At 47.7% G+C, this 20,608-nt stretch overlaps 1 protein-coding gene and 1 long non-coding RNA gene across 9 annotated transcripts in view; one reads left to right on the top strand and one right to left on the bottom strand.

Moving 5' to 3' along the window:
- The window catches only part of ripor3 (RIPOR family member 3), a 53,678-nt gene that overhangs the window by 13,400 nt on the left and 19,670 nt on the right, over positions 1-20,608 (bottom strand). For 7 of the 8 annotated variants that reach the window (XM_088388548.1, XM_088388547.1, XM_088388550.1 and 4 more), the window contains 11 exons: positions 10,226-10,381; positions 9,373-9,451; positions 8,835-8,858; positions 8,705-8,758; positions 7,766-7,915; positions 7,455-7,518; positions 7,331-7,374; positions 7,093-7,218; positions 6,437-6,582; positions 6,228-6,354; positions 105-256 (listed from right to left, as the gene is read on the bottom strand). In XM_088388548.1, coding sequence (XP_088244674.1) covers positions 105-256; positions 6,228-6,354; positions 6,437-6,582; positions 7,093-7,218; positions 7,331-7,374; positions 7,455-7,518; positions 7,766-7,915; positions 8,705-8,758; positions 8,835-8,858; positions 9,373-9,451; positions 10,226-10,381 — 1,122 coding nt within the window. Of the gene's footprint in view, positions 1-104; positions 257-6,227; positions 6,355-6,436; positions 6,583-7,092; positions 7,219-7,330; positions 7,375-7,454; positions 7,519-7,765; positions 7,916-8,704; positions 8,759-8,834; positions 8,859-9,372; positions 9,452-10,225; positions 10,382-11,779; positions 11,802-20,608 lie in introns of those variants that run through there. The other variant, XM_088388555.1, reaches the window with a different exon arrangement.
- On the top strand, positions 4,950-6,423 carry LOC148390324 (uncharacterized). The gene is made up of 3 exons (XR_015861150.1): positions 4,950-5,082; positions 5,183-5,989; positions 6,082-6,423. It is a non-coding gene; the product is annotated as an uncharacterized LOC148390324 (long non-coding RNA).

The raw sequence follows: 20,608 nt of genomic DNA, 5'->3' as shown, positions 1-20,608 counted from the left end.
GCAAACAAATGGATGAAAGGATGGACGGACAGAATATTGGGTGGATGGAGGCATAGAAGGTTGATTGTGGAGTGAGTGGGGTGTGCTGTGCTGTGTGCATGTACCTGGGCGGCGTCTTGGCCTGTGAGAGGCTGGATGTGATGGACGAGTGTGACAGGTAGCTCATTAAAGACACACCCCTGTCCCGCCCACTTTTTATCATTCGGAGTGGGACTGAAGCTCCTCCTCCTCCTTCCTGCAGCTCTTGAACCATTGACTGCAACACAAAAATCAAATTCAGACACAATATTTTTATATTCACATCTTCATTAGCTACCCACCGACCAGCTTAGTTGACAAAAATTTACCTAACTTGATACATTTGCTCCCTTGCTAGCTACCTATCAACCTAGCTTCCTGCCTAGCTACGTAAAATGTAACTCCCTGGGAGTCGCTGATGGTGTAGGGACACACGTGCTTGTCTTGTGTGCCGACACCATGAGTTCGATTCCCACATATGACGGTGTGAATGTTTGTGTGTGAGTGACGGTGTGAATGTGTGTGTGAAGGCCCCAATTTTTTTTTAACTACCTAGCTAGTCCCTAACTACCACATATCTATGTTCTTAGCTTCCGAGCTAACCATCTTTTTGATGGCCAACTTGTTCATCTTCCTACCTAACTGCTTATACACCTACTGTGAGAAAGGTTCTCATATTGATGCTGAAAATCAATATATATTTTGTGTTGAATATTGTCGTGTCGAGATGTGTCCATGTTGTGCCGAAAATTACGTCACCTTGCCTTAAATCTTGCGTGAATTACAGCTTGTTGCGCAGCGGTAAGTTACAGACTGTCAGGGTCCGGGGCGGCATACTTCTTTTGTCCACAGGGAGCAACCGTGAGCAGAGTGCAGAGGGCCCAGGTGCGGTTCATCAGGCTCGTTAAAGGAGGGCTCTTAAGGAGCATGCTGTCAACTGCTCGTCGCCTGAGTGTCCCTTCAGTGTGATCACCTCCACGGTTGTGCCTTTAGCTCCTCGCTCATAGTTCTTGCCTTTGCTCATTGACGCCACGTTCTTTAGATCCTCTGATTACTTCCACCGATCACCGCCAAGATCCACCCCGTTCTGGCTGAACTCCACATGCTCCGCCATTGCTGCTCCTGCTCCGTGCTCCTGGCTCCGATCATCCCGCTCTACCTCCACCGCAGCTCCTCCAATAAACACTCCTCACTCATTCTGGATGTCTGAGTTGGTTTTTCTGCATGTGGGTCAACTCAATTGCTAAAACGATGACAGAACACTCAGGCCAATCAGACCCAGCAGAGCCACTCAGACGCGCCCTCGCAAAACAGCAATACCAACTCCAATCCCACGAGTCCACTCTCCAAGCCCTCCTGGAGCAGAAGCAGCGAACCAACGATCAACTGAAACAAGTTACCAGATTGCTTCAAAACACCCAGGTCACCTTGCCGCCAGCTGGCGCCTCGAGCTCCTCAGTATCGCCACCGAGTCTGCACTTCGGCGAGGTTCGTTCCCCTCATCCGAAGAAGTTCTCCGGAGAGGGTGGTAATTTCAGAGGTTTCCTCCTGCAATGTTTGCTAGTTTTTAATCGGTCTCCCCAGTCTTTTTCCCACGACGGAGCTAAGATCTCGTTTATTTTGGGACTCCTCACGGGCAAGGCGCTAAATTGGGCAGAAGCCCGATTTTCTGACTGCAGGCCTTTTGGCTGTTCTTACGAAGAGTTTTTAAAGGAATTTAAGCAGACCTTTTCGACCGAGACCGATCAGACCGGTGTGTCTAGCCGGTTGTGGGGGCTTAGGCAAGGGAACAACACCGTGTCAGATTTCTCTATTGAGTTTCGTATGTTAGCAGCTGCGTCCGGGTGGGGCCTTGTAGCCTTGAAAACGGCTTATTTCATAGCCTTAAATGAGTCCTTAAAGAACGAACTGGCAGTCCTGGAAGAACCAGGGACTTTGGACGACCTGATTTCCCTGGCCATTAGGTTGGACAATCGAATTAGGGAGAGATGGAGAAGCTCTTCATGGGAGCGGACGGAGGAGAGATCACAGTTTTTTTTAGCCAGACCCAGTCCGCCCAGGCGATCACCTAGCCCGTCCTCTTCAGAACCCGAGGCCATGCACATTGGCCGGGCCCGACTGTCTCCGGAGGAGCTGCAGCAGCGCCGCGAGTCCCGACAGTGTCTGTACTGCGGCTCCCCGGATCATTTCATCGCCTACTGTCCGGTTCGGCCAAATGGGAGGGTCCGGCGGTCTTGAGGGGAGGACCGCCGGACCAGCCGACAAGTGTTAAGTCTCCCCGCTTCTCCCTACCCGCCATGATGTCTGTGCACAACCATCACTACAAGCTATCCGCGCTGGTCGACTCGGGGTGCGAGAGAAACTGGATCGACCAGGAATTCGTCTCCTGAGCCAAAGTCGAGACAGAACCTCTCCCTACGCCTCTCGCTGTCTCTGCCCTCGATGGGAGAGGGCTCTCCAGCATAACCCAACGCACCAAACCCGTGGAGCTAATCATCTCTGGCAACCATCGTGAAATCATTTCCTTTTATGTCTTCCCCGTAAGACAGTCAGGCCTTGTACTTGGTTTCCCCTGGCTCCAGAGACACAACCCTCAGATCAACTGGTCAGAATGCCTAATCAAGTCCTGGTCCACGACATGCTTATCCTCTTGTCTTCAGTCTGCCGTGCCATCTCGCCCGCCGCTAGTAGCACCCGAGGAACCTGGCCCGATCGATCTTTCACAAGTGCCCAAAGAATACCATGACCTAAGACAGGTTTTAAACAAGAGCAAGGCTTCATCCTTACCGCCACATTGCCCCTATGATTGCGCCATTGAGCTTCTTCCCGGAGCCCCGCTACCGTCCAGTAGACTCTACAATATCTCACGCACAGAGAGACAAGCTATGGAGACTTACATCAATGAATCACTGGTCGCTGGCATCATTCGCCCATCCTCCTCACCCCTGGGGTCAGGTTTCTTCTTTGTGGGCAAGAAGGATAAGACTCTCCGCCCTTGCATTGACTACCATGGCCTCAACCTCACCACCGTCAAAAACAGGTATCCTCTTCCCCTCCTCTCATCAGCATTTGAATCAGTCCAGGAGTCCACCATCTTCACCAAGCTCGACCTCCGTAATGCATATCATCTGGTCAGGATCCACCAGGGAGATGAGTGGAAGACCGCTTTCAAGACCCCGCTAGGCCACTTTGAGTTACCTTGTCATGCCCTTTGGACTTTGCAACACCCCCGCAGTTTTTCAAGCCTTAGTCATCAATGTCCATCAGCACTTCCTCAACATATTCATCTTTGTCTACCTTGATGACATCCTCATCTATTCACGGAACCTCTCAGAACATCGCCACCATGTCCGCCTGGTGCTGCAGTGCCTCCTGGAAAATCGCTTGTTTGTCAAGACTGAGAAGTGCGAGTTTCACAAACAATCCATCACATTCTTGGGATTCATTCTCGAGGGAGGTCAAGTTCGGCCTGACCCCGGCAAGATCAAGGCCGTCCTGGACTGGCCCGTTCCTGGGAACCGCAACCAGGTCCAACGCTTCCTTGGGTTTGCCAACTTTTACCGTCGATTCATTCGCAACTACTGTCAGACAGCCGCTCCCCTAGCAGCCTTGACCTCGACCAAGACAACATTCACCTGGACTCAAGAAGCTAACGCCGCGTTCATCACTTTAAAGGAGAGGTTCTCACAGGTACCAATCCTCATTCATCCGGATCCCTGCAAACAATTTACCCTGGAGGTCGACGCTTCCGACACAGGAGTAGGGGCTATCTTGTCACAGCGCTCGGACTCTGATGGGAAGCTTCACCCCTGTGCCTGTTTCTCCCGATGTCTGTCACCTGCAGAGAGGAATTATGATGTCGGTGACCGGGAAATTTTGGCCATTAAGTTGGCGCTTGAGGAGTGGCGTCACTGGCTGGAGGGCACTGAGCAACCCGTGCTGGTCTGGAGCGACCACAAGAATCTGTCGTATCTACAGTCCGCCAAACGCCTGAATCCTCGACAGTCTCGCTGGTCCTTGTTTTTCTCCCGTTTTGTCAATTTCTTATCGCCCAGGCTCCCAGAACACAAAGCCAGACGCCTTGTCCCTCCAATTCACTCCCGGCAAGTCAGTGGAGGAACCAGCTCCCATCCTTCCCCCCAGTTGCACCATAGGCTCCCTCTCCTGGGATATCGAGGGGCTCGTTGCTCAGGCTCAGCTACGGGAACCCGGTCCAGGCACGGGGCCACGGGGAAGGACCTACATCCCTTCCTCAGTCCATCCTCTCCTAATTCACTGGTTTCATTCGGCCAAGTTCTCAGCCCATTCCGTGACCAGCTGCACCATCGCGTTGATCACCAGACGTTTCTGGTGGCCATCCGTCCACAAGGACATCAGGGAATACGTTCTCGCCTGTCCCATCTGCGCTCGCAACAAGTCCTCCCAAAGACCCCCTGCTCGTCTTCTACAGCTTCTCGCCATACCCAACCGTCCCTAGTCCCATACCACCATCTTCACCATCGTCGACCGCTTCTCCAAGTCATGTCACCTTGTACTGCTCAGAAAACTCCCCTCTGCGTTCCAGACAGCTCAGCTTCTCGTCAAACACGTATTCCGTTTCCATGGTGTCCCGCAGGAGATCCTGTCCGATCGAGGTCCCCAGTTCATATCCCAGGTGTGGAAACAGTTCTGTTCAGCCCTCGATGTAAAGGTCTCCCTGACACCGGGCTACCATCCCCAGACAAACGGGCAGACCGAGCGCTTGAACCAGGAGCTCGAGGCCGCGCTCCGATGTCTCTGCTCCGATGTCTCTGCTCCGATGTCTCTGCTCCGATGTCTCTGCTCTGATAACCCGTCAGAGTGGAACAAGTTTCTTCCCTGGGTAGAGTATGCCTACAATTCTCATGTCTCCTCTGCCACAGGACTCTCCCCGTTCGAGATTTCGTTAGGTTATCGACTGCCGCTGTTTCCAGCCGATCAGAAGGAGATCGCGGTCACGTCTGTTCGCCACCATATACGACGCTGCAAGAACGTTTGGTCCAACGCCGTCAAGGCCCTTCACCGGTCCATCGAACAGAACTGCAAGTATGCTGACGGATGACGCACGCCTGCCCCAGTTTATTACCCAGGTCGTCTCCATCTTCCTCCAAGCCTCTGAGTCCATCCCACCTTCCACGTCTCACAGATTAAGACGGTCGAGTCCAGTGAGCTCCTTCCCCCAGCCAAGACCGCGCCTCCTGCCCGGGATCTTGATGGCGACTCGGTCTACCCGGTCCGACGGATCGTGGACGCCCATCGGCGGGGCCGTGGGTGGCAGTACCTCGTTGACTGGGAGCGCTATGGGCCCGAGGACCAGTCGTGGGTGCCCCGTTCCTACATCTGCGACCCTACTCTCATCTAGGACTACTGGTCGTCACTCCCGTCTTCCTCTTCTGGGCCGCCAGGGGGCGGCCGTTGAAAGAAGCGTGGGTGTCAGGGTCCGGGGTGGCATACTTCTTTTGTCCACAGGGAGCAACCGTGAGCAGAGTGGCAGAGTGCAGAGGACCCAGGTGTGGTTCATCAGGCTCGTTAAAGGAGGGCTATTAAGGAACATGCTGTCAACTGCTCGTCGCCTGAGTGTCCCTTCAGTGTGATCACCTCCACGGTTGTGCCTCTAGCTCCTCGCTCATAGTTCTCGCCTTGCTCATCGACGCCACGTTCTTCAGATCCTCTGATTACCTCCATCGATCACCGCCAAAATCTACCCCGCTCTGGCTGAACTCCACACGCACCACCATTTCTGCTCCCGCTCCGTGCTCCTGGCTCCGATCATCCCGCTCTACCTCCACTGCAGCTCCTCCAATAAACACTTCTCACTCATTGTGGACGTCAGAGTTGGTTTTTCTGCATGTGGGTCAACTCAATCGCTAAAACGATGACAGAGAAAGGAGTTCGACGCTGCTGATATCGACCGTGTGCGTGTTGCTGTGACCGTGTACGTCTTTGATACAAAGTGAGTACACTTTAACTGTTACTACTGTCCACTGTTGTGCTGTTGTTTGTCCAATCGTGGTTTGTTTGGCGCGCATGCCGTTTGATTGACAGCTCCAGCGCGCTCCTTTAGGTTTGCCTTGCATCGTACGGGCATTGTACACGCAAGAGACGGGCATACCCTTGCGAGCCAACACCCTATACAGTCCTCAGGCTCCCCAACACCTACTGTCGCTATCAGGTCATTGCCACACACTCACCAGGAAGTACTTCTCCGAGATGGACGGCGTGCTGGGTGCGGTCCAGCTTTGCACCAAAGTCTTCCTGCTCCACCCAGATGGTCGGCAGCTGGACATAAGTCCCACCTTCTCACTGCTGTCCAATGGACTATACACGCAGAATCACAAAATGCAATCGGTAAGTGTTGTTTCGGTGGTGGTGGTGGTGTGCCTTTGTGTGTCTTACTTACTTCCAGGTAACCTCCAGCTGTAGCTTGATGGTACCCAGCTGGGTGATGTCCACCAGCATGAGTTGGGGAGTAGCCACAAAGAAGTGTGCGCTGGCACAGGTGACCGCACCCACCAGCTGCCAGCCCAGACCCTTGGCCTCCGAAACCTGAACGAGGGGGTGCTGACTTCAGCATCCTCAAGTTTGTGGGCCACAAATGTTTCCAAGAAGCCTTTCCTAACCCTAATGCCAGTTAAACATTACAAGCATCCATACCCCTAAATTTGAGAGGAATTAAGAAAATGTTGAGTGAAGAATGTTTGTGAGGAATTGTTGAAACTGGCTGCAAGTTGTTGGTTTCCTTCAACTCCCAGTCGCAGTTGACTGTCAGAGTGCAAAAGAAAGAGAGCAACACGCTGTGAATCCAAACCTATCACATCGCTTAGCCTTCGAAAAATTTGCGGGCTTAATGCTTAGCACGCAAGGCAAAACAATGTTTAGCAAGAATTTATTTTAGAGCTTTTGATTGGCCCAAAGCTCCAGTTGCGAGGAGGGATTGGCTAAAAACTTGAGCAAAGTTTCTTTGTTTTCTTTTATTGATGCACTCATACTTGATTTATTGCAGAGTATTTGGAGCCCCAATTTGAGAAGAATTGCTGTAGAAAGCCTCCGCCTCACCTTGATCTCAAAATTGTGCTTGATATGCGGTAGGAAGAGCATCTCCTCCTCGTCCCAGGACTGGACGTCGTCGCTTTGGATCCGGCCGCGAATCCTCCAGCGCTGACGGCCCAACTGCAGCACGACCTGAACCGCCAAGACGCAAAAGGATAAGAAAGTAGGCACCTTACTTAAGACAGAAAGGAGGAAGCTCAGGAGCTAGCGAGCTAGGTAGGTGGAGTTGGCTGGAGATGCTCACCTCATACTGGTCTCTGGGACATAGCCGGGCGAAACCAATGAGACCTGGGCGTGGAAAAAGCATGAAAACCATCCATCCATTCTAACGTCGTTGGTTACAGGCAATCCACCTCTTCCTTTTCTACCTTTCATCTTGACGTGAAGTTCTCCCAGGAGTACCTCCAGCTCTTCCTCCATGGCCGACATGGCCTGCAGAGAGAACACAAGTTGCTTTTATCGACTAGGTCACTGTTGTTGCGTAATAAAGGCAAAGAGGTGTTTTTCTGCTGGAATTCCTCGCGAGCACAAGGTGTTGTGACCCACCCACCGACGGCTGTCACCATTGTGCTCGGCATCCCGATGGCAAGCATGCAATCGTGTAACTGGGCAACTCTTGAAGTCCGTACAATGGAAAGGGCTGAGTGTGAGTAAACAACAAATTGGGAGTGGTAAGAACCTGCTCGCTGTGCCTGTGGCTGCGTCCCAGCTCCAGGAGGCTCTCCCTAGACTCCTTGGTGGAGGGTGCCAGGGAGAAGGCTCTCTTCATGTTGACAGCTCCCTGGCAGAGACGCCACTGGATGCAGTAGTTCTCGTAGAGCTCGTCCACCTGCGCTTAGGATTACGTAATTGGTAGCATCTCAGTCAGAAGTAGCCTTAGTGGGAAAGCACAGATCCGCCTTAGCACAGTACGGCCTCATTAAAGCCTGGCGTGCACGACGCAACAAGCGCCCGGGACGACGAGCACAAATGGTGCCTCGTGTGCGCCAGGCTCAATCACTATTACGTTCCAGAGCACTGGCCTCCAGTCGTAGATGAAATCTGCAAAGAGGTCACCACATACGTATTTATTTGTTTTATTCCTTGCTATGTTCTGGCTGAAGGGCTCGCCAGCCTCACGTTCAACACTAGTGTTGTATCTGAGACTGAATGCGTGTGACTTAGTGATATCGACATTTGGCAGGTTGGCAGCTGGCTAACGTGTTAGCTGGTGTGCGTGCTGAGTGATGGCAAACACTGTTGCATAAAGCTGTCTTTAGCTCAACTGCTTGCGGAGGGAATTACAATTTGTTCTAACTTGGACTGTTTGGCTCAATTCAATGAGCTTGTGATCTTTACCATAGAGGTGCAGTTTCGCAACGTCCCACTTCAGCATCTTTTCGTAAATGTGATCATGGCCAAAGTGGCGTGCTGTGCCCCAAGTTGCCAGGTGGCAAAGAGAGAAGAGACACCTGTGAGCACTGTACGTTTTATGCTCTATTTGTGACTTGAGTCCAGCTGGACTCCTCTTTGGCTGATTTTTGTTGTTGTTGTTTTATCACAGTAATTGATAACTGGCCAGAAATAAAGTTTAGGACTCGAGATAGTGATGTCACACTTTCCTAACTGGAGCATTTACCTTGCTGATTTGGAATTCCAACTTGCGGATCAGCCTCTCTTGAACTCGAATCTCCTGCAAGAGCAAAGTCGAACGGCAAGTGATTGTTGGTTGACCCTGAGAGACACGAAGCTCGAGAAGAGTTGCTCACCTTGTCAAGGTCGTACTGAAAGCCCTGCAAAGACAAATGAGGCCATGCATTAAGGGATATTGTTTGGTCTCGAGCGCTGACCTAAACTTCTGGGCTTGCGCCATCAGATATAGTTTGACCCACACGTGACCATCAGGATGAATTAGGGTCTATGCTAGGGGCGATTCTTCCAAGGTACACAACATTCAAAGGTGGCTAGTAGGGCCTCTTTGACATTCGTTAGCTTTATTTGACTTCACATGCTAATATGCAAAGACATTCTATATTGATTTTGTACAGCATTATTTTAAGAAAACCACAATTAGAAGGCAAAGCAAAAAGTAACGTTTTTGGCGGGGAGTTTGGAGTGGCCAGTGGATGAGAATCTGCCCTCGTACTGAGTAGCATCTCCACATTCAGCAGTGAAACGAGAAGACGATCTGGATACGGAGCAGAAGGTGGAAATCACACAGGTGAGAGATGAAAATGACTTACTTCTTCTCTTTTTCTGGATAACCTCGCTATCATAATAGTGTCCAAAAGGTCGTTGTGAACTCACCAGCCTGGAGTTTCTTTTTGTTTCTTGTAGGCGTGAAGACAGAAAGTCCATCTCAGTCTGGTGACGGTGCACATGCTCCCTGCGGAGACACACGTGCACACACACGTGCACATACACTCGCACTTTAGACGTCCAAGCTCAGTTTTCAGACCTAGATTTCTGAGGTTAAATATCAGGCGGTATATTTGAGTCCTTGACCATCAATCTGTTGATCTCTCATCTCAGTTTTTTAGACCGCTGACTTTGGATAACAGACTTCAAATCTCAGACTACAGATCTGAGATTTCAGACCAGATATCAATTCTCACAACTTGCATGTGAGACCCAAAATTCCTTTTCAGACCCTTGATCTTAGACTTCAAACATCAGATATTAGACTTCAGACCACAAATACCAGTCTTCATAAGTCAGACCTTGGAACTCAGGCCTCAATTTTCACAACTTGGATTGCAGACCTCAGATGTTAGACATTACAGACTCTAAACCTCTTGTCCATGTACAGTACTTCAGACCTCACACTTTAGACAACAGAGCTTTGACATCCAAATTTCAGACCTAAAAACATAAGATATCAATCCTCAGAATTCACATTAGAGATCCCATATCTGTTTTCAGAACTCTGAGCTCGCAATTCAAAGCTCAGATGGGAAATTTCACTCGCCTAATACCAATCTTCAGATCCCAAGCAAAAGATTTCAGGAATCAGAACTCACTTCTCACACATTAGATAACAGACTTCGGGCCTCAGAGGTGAGTCATCAGATTTCTGAACTCAGACAATAGATCTTAGATGGCAGACCTACCATCCGTGCCACATGAGCAGAAAATGGCACGTGACCTGGAGTAACCCTACCTGAGGCCTTTGCGAAGCGCCTGGAAGACGTGGTCAACGTCCTCTGGCTGCATGGACCAGATGGCTCCGAACCCTCTTCTAGGAGACAAAGGAGCTCTCGGAGTTTTTCTTTCAGACACGGAGTTGAGGCGCAGTGAGTTCCGAGTGGAGGAAGGCCTGAAAAGAGCAGCCATAGGCAGTGTTCATACCCTGCACTCAAGTAGAAGTAGGGATACTTGTGTAAAAAATACTTTGGTCAAAGTACAAGTATTGATTTGAAACCTAATTAAAAGTAAAACAAAACCAGACTGAAAATTAACTACATAGTTAAGAAGTGACTTTTGAATTTAATACCCGTTTTGATAAATTGAAAACAAAACCTTTGCACACAAAATACCTTCTATTCTTTTCTGAACTTGCCTAATACGCATATTGGGGAGAAGAAAAAAAATTATATTAATTTATATTATATTATGTTACATGTTATTTCAACTGAAGAGGGAGCAACGGCAATGTGTAAATACTCTTATTAATTTATACAAACATAGTTGCTCCATCAGAGCAAAGACACAGCACACAAAGCTTGGTAACTTTTCAATTACACATAAGGCACAGCTCATTAACGTCATGACACATAGATACAAAACATTCAGTAGATAACAAGACATTAAGGGAATAACAGAACAAATGTCTGCCTTATGAGGATATGTTAGGGTTTTCCAGGTTATCTTTATCATAGGATTATGTTGGAATGCAACAGGTAATAAATACCTTACCTAAAACATCCCCTGAGATGTTTAGACGAGAGGACAAGGGCTTCCTATTCAGTCTACTCTTGCCCCCACTCTTTCTCTTAATAAATATGTCCTTGCAGTTGGGAGAGTTTCAGACTTCACTCCTTCAACGTGTGAGCTCTCCACCTGCAGGTGTCTAAAAGGACTTACTTGTCTCCCGTGTGGTTCTTGCAAAATAAGTTGGAGTGAGCAAATCTCTAACAGGATATGTTTTTCCTTCTTTTCCCCTCCACTATAAAGCCTTCTGACGGGAAGTATGAGGTTGTTGTTTCATCTGCTGAAGTGCATTGTGTACTGGCTGCCGTAAAACAACCCAAGAGCTTCCAAATAAAGAACCTTTGCACACAAAATAGCTTCCATTCTTTTCTGAACTTGCCTAATACGCATACTGGGGAGAAGACAAAAATTATGTTACATGTTATTTCAACCAAGCATTAATTAGCATTGGGTTGACTTTTATGCTAAAAAACTTTGTGAACCATGTGACCTCCTAAAATGCTTAATTAGCCCCATTAACAAAAACTCGAAGCAAAAAAAAAACAAAACAAACAAACAAACAAACAAAAAACCTTGTATGCCTTTTGTCAGATTAGACTGCACATTTTTTAATGACGGAAACTTTTGCTTTTTAAGATGACACAGCACATAAATTGTTCTAAGAGCAAACAACAACACACGATCCTCAAATCGGGCCATTCCTTCTCCTCATCTGGAGCTTCTATTGTGAATGCACCTTGGTTCCCATTCGTACACGTGGCTGCAATCCCAGTTTTGCCCCCACCTGATAAGAAGATCTCAATCAAGATCACGGTTGACATTCCCCTCATTCCTCTCTTTGTCCTTCCCCCCGCTTTTTTTATGAAGCATTGGCATCCACCACGCCCGGACTGACCATCGGGAGAACCGGGAGTATTCCCGAAGCGCCGCCCTGAATTGGCCTGCTGGCCTGAGTCTCTCTGCGTCACTCTTTTTCTTTTTTTGTCTGCTGGTGCGGCGGCTGGCCTATCAGAGAGACAGACCAGGCCACCCAGGCCAGGAGCATGTGAGAAGGGAAAGACGATTGGTTTATATTAATTAACACCCGCCCCCACAGTCCGTATCAACCACACAGCGCGTGTGGAGGAAGGGGTGTGTGAATCGTAATTAGAGTCAAACCTCGGTTTTCGAACGTCCCGGTTTTCGAACTAATCGGAATTCTAACGAAAATTTTGAGATTTTATTTGCTTCGGTTGTCGAACAAAATTCGGAGGTCGAACCTCGCGAGATGAGCCGAAAGGACCCGAGAAAACCTGACCGCGCGGCCCGGATGCCGACTGACTCCGTTCGTTAGGGTATTTTCGTTACTTTGAGGATTGCATTAACCCCTAATCATGCCTCCAAAGAAAGCAAGTGGGAGCAGTAAAGCCATCCTAAAACACAAAGACGCTCTTAAAGCAATGCGACAGTGAGCGCCCGGCCCGCTGCAGTTGCGCGATCGGACCAAATTAAGCTCCCTGTGCACTGAGGTCCACTTAAATTTTGGAAAGTACATCAGGACTTTAAAAATATTTTCTAAATTTCAGCGACGGCTCTGTCACAATAATGCGACCAGCGCGATGCAGTTGCGCGGTCGGCGGCGCGCTATGGTTGCGCGTTCGGCGGTGCGCTGCAGTTGCGCAATCGTACAAAAATGCACAAATGAAAAAATGCTTTAAAAAGGCGTTTGTTTTTTTTTATCTTGGAACGGATTAAAAATGTTTCCATTATTTGTAATGGGAAAAATAGATTCGGAATTAGACCAATTCACTTCTCGAGCCGCGTTCTGGAACAGATTGTGGTCGAAAACCGAGGTTTGACTGTACTATGCAAGGTGCCGGCTGCTGTAACTAGCGAGCAGTGCAAGTGAGGATAATGGACTTCGAATGTGGTAAAAAGAGGACAGGCGGTCCGTAGAGGGACAAAAAAAGAAAGGCGCTGGAGGAGGACGCGGCCAAATGCAGAAAAGTTATGGATTTATTCAGCCCCCCCCCCCCCCCCCCCCCACACACACACACACGGTGCGTTAAAAAACTGTATGTGCCCGCGCGTGTATGCATGCCAGTTTGCATGTGTTGTGTGTGTATATGTGCCGCTGCCATGTAATAAGGCTATCCCTCTGCTGATTTATTGTTAGATTTAGTTCTAGTTGATTTTGTAAGTTGAAGAGTCTTTCTTACTTGCACATTCCTCTAAACTTTGTAACTGGCCCTGGCTAAATTAATATTAAAATAAATGTCTATGTTTCCTATGCAAAAGTGGAAATATTGCCAGTTTTGGTGCTTCAGAAAGTAGGCCCAGTACTAGCTCAGAGCAGCTGACAGGTATGACTATGCATGAACCATTTGGAGGGAAAAAAGCATATATTTAACCATATCATTCTTTTGATATTGATTAAATGTATTCTTGTCAATAATATAATTATTATGCTGGTTGTTCTAACACTCCCAGCAGATGCAAAGTATACTGGCAAGACAAGTCCAGGGAGCAGTGCAAGGGAAAGGCCAATTCAGGACACACACAGTCATACTCAGAGAGACCGTTTGATTATTTTGCTCGCCCTCATTCTAGAGATTTTGATTTGTTTTTCCTGGTACTACCCACAACAAAACCCAAAGAATGATTATGTGCATGTGTGTCACGTCTCGTCCCCAACTGCTCCACTATGTGTCTGTTATCTTGGTTTCTGTCTGTGTGCTCGCCCCTCCCCTCCTGTGTGCCCATGATCAGTGTGATTATTCCCACCTGCCTCTCGTTACCTGTCGTGTATATAAGTCCTGTCTGCCCCTCACTCCCTGTCGGATCATTGGTTGTGGTTGTTCGGTATTGGGATTACGTTGTGTGTTCCTGTCATGAGGTCTTTTTTGGTTCCTGTTGTCGTCCGGTCTTGCTGTCGTCATGTCCTGATGTCGTCTGGGTTCACGTCCCAGTCAGTCATTCATGTTATTGTGGTTACGTCGTGTCAATTTGCCTTTTTTGAGTTCACCGATAAACCCTGGTCCAAGCTGCACTTGGTCGTCCTGCTCCATGCTCCACCCGACCGTGACAATGTGTGTGCGCACAAATGCGTTTTGCTTGTGCCCATGCATTTAAATGTGGGTGTGAACATGCACGTGTGGGCAAGGCCAGGGTGGCCTGGTGACATAACTGACTCCTGGCCTGAAAAAAATCTGAGACCTGAAAAAAAAGTGTAGAAGGTACAGACATCTGACATCAAATGTTCGGAAGTCCGTGTAAAAAAATCAGTTGGAAAAAAATCATTTAATCATTTAGTTTAAGTATCTTGGGGTCTTGTTCACGAGTGAGGGGAGGATGGAGCGCGAGATTGGCAGGCGGATTGGTGTAGCGTCGGCAGTAATGCAGACTCTGTACCGGTCTGTCGTGGTAAAGAGAGAGCTGAGCCAAAAGGCAAAGCTCTCAATTTACCGGTCGATTTACCCTCCTACCCTCACCTATGGTCACGAGCTATGGGTCGTGACCGAAAGAACGAGATCCCGGATACAAGTGGCCGAAATGAGTTTTCTCCGCAGGATGTCCGGGCTCTCCCTTAGAGATAGGGTGAGAAGCTCGGTCATCCGGGAGAGACTCTGAGTAGAGTCGCTACTCCTCCACGTTGAGAGGAGCCAGATGAGGTGGCTCGGGTATCTCATCAGGATGCCTCCTGGACGCCTCCCTGGGGAGGTGTTCTGGGCATGTCCCACCGGTAGGAGACCCCGGGGACGACCCAGGACGCGCTGGAGAGACTATGTCTCTCAGTTGACCTGGGAACGCCTTGGGATCCCCCGGGATGAGCTGGATGAAGTGGCAGGGGAGAGGGAAGTCTGGGAGTCCCTCCTGAAGCTGCTGCCCAGGAGGATGGATGGATGGATGAATGGATGGATGGATGGATGGATGGATGGATGGATGGATGGATGGATGGATGGATGAATGGATGGATGGATGGATGGATGGATGGATGGAAAAAAATCATGTACTCAAGTACAAATACCTGAAAATTCAATTGTGCAGTGAAATATAATTGACCATGAAATGCATTATTTTGTCCAAGAAATGGCACACTCTTTGAAATGTGATAACTCAGTCATATTTTTTATACTTTTTTACTTTCAGCCACTCAAAATGTTCAGCGGCATGAGACCTATCCATACATATGTATTGTTTATTTGTTTGTATTTCATACCCTCTACGGGCAATAAAAGCAATATTGTGCCATGAGCACAAGTAACTATGATGCACTGCGTATTGCCCTATGCGTAGTGTGCGTAAAAATGTACTTGCTGAAATGCGCAGGGATGACACGCGCGTACGTGACTGTACATTCTTGTGCATGATTGCATACCAAGACACAACAGTATTCTCAAAAATAAGACCGTTCCGGGCCGATTCTGTGCATGGAAACTCACTCTACAATAACATACGTAATCACACCCAAAATCGTGAGTTGTATTCTGGCTCTACCTGCTGGATAAAAGCTGTTAACACTCCCAGCACCAGTTTCATGACTTGGGTTTGTAATTCCTTGCCATAGAAGGGATTCGTTTGGTGATGGTGGGAAATACACTTATAATCATGAATTATGATTTTGAATGGGAGTCAATTTATGTCTGATCACTACCTAATAAAATTTGAAATTTTAGCTCTCTGTCACCGACAGGAACGCAATCAAAATTACAGCAGCCGTAATATTAACTTCGTAACTGTGACTGCGTTCTCTGAGTTACTGCCACCGGCAACTGCCATATTTCCCGCATATATCGGCTCTATTGATAATCTTACAAATGAATTCAATGCGACACTGTTAAATCCCATCGACTCTGTAGCGCCACGACGTCTGAAAACTCGCTGTAGAAAGCCTACTCCGTGGTTCACGGATGAAACACGTACGCTTAAGCAATTATGTAGAAAGCTTGAGCGCAAATGGCGTTTAACCAAAGTTGAGGTTTTCCATCAGGCATGGCGTGACAGCCTCCTGAAATACAAACCGGATTCGTTTGAAGTTGGGTTAGGGTTAGATGTAAAATGTGTAAAATGTAAATTAAAAACAAAATAATGTTTTTGAAAAGGATTTGAAAATCCTTTTCAACCTATATTCAATTGAATACACTACAAAGACAACATACGTATTTACTGTAATGCTCAAACTCATAAACTTTATCTTATTTTTCAAATAATAATGAACTTAGAATTTCATGGCTGCAACACGTGCAGTAGAAGTTGGGAAAGGGCATGTTCACCACTTTGTTACATCACCTTTCCTTTTAATAACACTCAATAAATGTTTTGGAAGAGAGGACACTAATTCTCTTAGCTTCTCATGTGGAATTCTTTCCCATTCTTGCTTGATGAACCCTTCAGTTGTTCAACAGTCTGGGGTCTGCCCTGTCATATTTTACGCTTCATAATCCGCCACACATTTTCAATGGGAGACAGGTCTGCACTGCAAGCGGGCCAGGGGAGAACCTGGACTCTTTTACGTTGAAGCCACGCTGTTGTAACACATGCAGAATGTGGCTTGGCATTATCTTGCTGAAATAAGCAGCGGCGTCCATGAAAAAGACGTAGCTTGGATGGCAGCATATGTTGCTTCAAAATCTGTATGTACTTTTCAGCATTCATGTTGCCTTCACAGAAATGTAAGTCACCCATGCCATGGGAACTAATGCACCCCAATGCCATCACAGATGCTGGCTTTTGAACTTTGCGTTGATAACAGTCTGGATGATCCGCTTCCTCTTTGGTCCGGAGGACACAATATCCAGTCTTTCCAAAAACAATTTGAAAAGTGGACTCATCAGACCACAAAACACATTTCCATTATGCATCAGTCCATTTCACATGAGCTCGGGCCCATAGAACCCGGCGGCGTTTCTGGATGTTGTTCATAAATGGCTTTTGCTTTGCATGGTAGAGTTTTAACCCGCACTTACTGATGTAGTGATGAACTGTATTTACTGACAGTGGCTTTCTGAAGTTTTCCTGAGCCCATTTGGTGGTATCCTTCACACACTCATGTCGGTTTTTAAGGCAGTGCCGTCTGAGGGATCGAAGGTCATAGTCATTCAATCTTGGTTTCCGGCGGTGGCGCATACGTACAGTGATTTCACCAGATTCTCGGAACCTGTTGATGGTATTATGGACCGTAGATGTTGAAATCCCTAAATTCCTTGCAATTTTGCTTTGAGAAATGTTGTTCTTAAACTGTTCAACTATTTTCTCACGCAAAGTGGTGAACCTTGCCCCATCCTTGCTTGTGAATGACTGAGCATATTTGGGGAGGCTCCTTTTATACCCAACCATGGTACCCATCTATTCTCAATTAGCCTGATCACATGTGGGATGTTCCAAATAGGTGTTTGATGAGCTTTTCTCAGCTTTCTCAGTATTTTTTGTCACCTTTCCCAACTTCTACTGGACGTGTTGCAGCCATGAAATTCTAAGTTAATTATTATTTGGCCAAAAAATAATTAAGTTTATCAGTTTGAACATTAAATATGTTGTCATTGTAGTGTATTCAATTGAATATGGGTTGAGAAGGATTTTCAAATCCTTGTATTTTGTTTTTATTTACATTTTACACAATTTCCCAACTTCAACCGAATCCAATTTGTACAAGGATGCGCTTATTTTAGCAAAAACGAATTATTTCTCGCAAATTATTAATCTCAATAAAACCTATCCTAAATACTTATTCGATACGGTGGCAAAGCTAACACTACACCAGCCGACCTCTGATAGCTCCTTCCACTCAACGGACGAGTTCATGAAATTTTTCGCTCAAAAGATTCAATCCATTAGGGATGAGATCAAGATCAATTACTCAGTCAAGACTGCCAATTACGGGCGCTGACAATCATGCAATACCCCTCTCAAATTTTAAAAGCGTGTCCCTTGAAAGATTTACACAATTGGTTAGTGCGGCTAAACAAACAACGTGTTTACTCGACCCGCTTCCAGCCAAACTCGTTAAAGAGTTATTTAAGATTTTAAGACCATCCATCTTAAACATAATTAATCTGTCTGTTTCTTCTGGTATAGTTCCAAAAGCCTTTAAAACAGCTATCATTAAACCGCCACTTGAGCGACCACACCTGGACCCGGACTGTCTCAGTAATTATACGTAGGCCGGTTTCAAATCTCCCATTCATAGCAAGAATTCTTGAAAAAGTAGTAGCGCAGCAGCTTATTGATTACATGGTGACCAATAAACGATTTGAATCGTTTCAGTCTGGTTTTAGTGCAAACCACTCCACTGAGACATAGCTATGGATTCAAACACCTCATCAATACTATTATTACTCGATCTTAGTGCTGCCTTCGACACTGTAGATTTCAATATTTTATTAAAGCGCCTTAAAACCTGCGTTGGTATTTCAGGGTCAGCACTTTGCTGGTTTAACTCCTATCTATCTGACAGGAACCACCGATTGGTCCATGGCAACACGACCTCTGAGCTCACTAACGTTACGTGTGGTGTCCCGCAGGGATCGGTACTCGGACCAATACTGTTTAGTATTTATTTGATTCCGCTTGAGGGCATAATACTTAAATACAACATTAGTTTTCAATGTTATGCAGATGACACCCAATTATACAGGACTGTCTCAGAAAATTAGAATATTGTGATAAAGTTTTTTCTTTTCTGTAATGCAATTAAAAAAAATCAACAAATCAACAGAAATATTTCGAACCTTTTATTATTTTAAATGGCGGCTCGGTGGCGCACTGGTTAGCACGTCCGCCTCACAGTTAGGAGGGTACGGGTTCGATTCCACCTCAGGCCCTCCCTGTGTGGAGTTTGCATGTTCTCCCCGGGCCCGCGTGGGTTTTCTCCGGGCCCTCCGGTTTCCTCCCACATTCCAAGAACATGCTTGGTAGGCTGATTGAAGACTCCAAATTGTCCCTAGGTGTGAGTGTGAGTACGATTGGTTGTCTGTCTCTGTGTGCCCTGCGATTGGCTGGCAACCAGTTCAGGGTGTCCCCCGCCTACTGCCCGATGACGGCTGGGATAGGCTCCAGCACGCCCGCGACCCCCGTGGGGACTAAGCGGTTCAGAAAATGGATGGATGGATGGATATTATTTTAATATTGCTGATTATGGCTTGCAGCTTAAGAAAACTCAAAAATCCTATGTCAAAAAATTTGAATATTTCATCAGACCAAGTAAAAAAAAAGATTTATAACAGCAAAACAAAATCAAACATTTGAAAATGTCCAGTAATTCACTCAGTACTTGGTTGGGAATCCTTTTGCATGAATTACTGCATCAATGCAGCGTGGCATGGAGGCAATCAGCCTGTGGCATTGCTGAGGTGTTATGGATGCCCAGGATGCTTCAGTAGCGGCCTTTAGCTCATTTGCATTGTTGGGTCTGGTGTCTTTCAGCTTCATCTTCACAATACCCCACAAATTCTCTATGGGGTTCAGGTCAGGGGAATTGGCAGGCCAATCGAGGACAGTAATCCCATGGTCAGTACACCATTTACTGGTGGTTTTGGCACTGTGGGCAGGTGCCAGATCATGCTGGAAATGAAATCATCATCTCCATAGAGCAGACCCGGGCAAAATACGGCCCGCGGGCCATATACAGCCCTTGGTGTGTCTCTGTCCGGCCCGCAATCATAAATTACATTTGATTACAACTTAATAAATAAATAAAAATCTGTGTCGTACATGCAATACATCTGTGCTGCTTTTATTTTGCAAGTCGTCGCACTTTGCAAGGCTGCCACCATCGTTCCTGTGCCGAAGAAACCTGCACCGTCCTGCTTCAATGACTACCGCACTGTGGCACTGACGCCCATCATCATGAAGTGCTTTGAGCGGCTGGTCATGGAGCACATCAAGTCCGTTCTCCCCCCCACCATTGACCCTTTTCAGTTTGCGTACCGTGCCAAGCGGTCCTCTGAGGATGCCATCTGCTCTGCCCTCCACTCGGCCCTCACCCACCTGGAGAGAAAGGACTCATATGTGAGGTTGCTGTTTGTGGACTTCAGCTCTGCCTTCAACACCATTGTGCCGCAGCGACTCATCTCCAAACTCGACGAGCTGGGCCTCAGTACCTCCCTCTGCAACTGGCTACTGGACTTCCTCTGTCAGAGGCCTCAGGTGGTGCGTGTTGGCGACAAAATCTCCGCCAGCATCACGCTGAGCACGGGGGCCCCCAGGGCTGCGTGCTCAGTCCATTGCTCTTCACCCTGCTGACGCATGACTGCTCTGCGACCTACTGCGACAACCGCATAGTGAAGTTTGCTGACGACACGACTCTGGTGGGTCTCATCACGAAGGGCGACGAGACTCGGTACAGGTCGGAAGTTGACCTTCTGACCACGTGGTGCAGGGACAACAACCTCCTGCTGAACGTCAATAAGACCAAGGAAATCATTGTTGACTTCCGGAAGGGTCACACAACACACCTGCCGCTGATCATCGACGGTGCTGTGGTGGAGAGGGTGAGCTGCACCAAGTTCCTGGGGGTGCACATCAGTGAGGACCTCTCCTGGTCCGCAAACACCTCGTCACTGGCAAAGAAAGCTCAGCGCCGCCTGTACTTCCTGCGGAAGCTCAGGCGTGCATGTGCTCCTCAGGCAGTCCTGTC

This window comes from Syngnathus floridae, chromosome 11, assembly GCF_059516105.1.
Source record: "Syngnathus floridae isolate MCC-2025c chromosome 11, RoL_Sflo_1.0, whole genome shotgun sequence".
Lineage (NCBI taxonomy): Eukaryota > Metazoa > Chordata > Actinopteri > Syngnathiformes > Syngnathidae > Syngnathus > Syngnathus floridae.
Note: the sequence above shows the minus strand (reverse complement) of the source record. Positions and strands in the feature narration are given on the sequence as shown.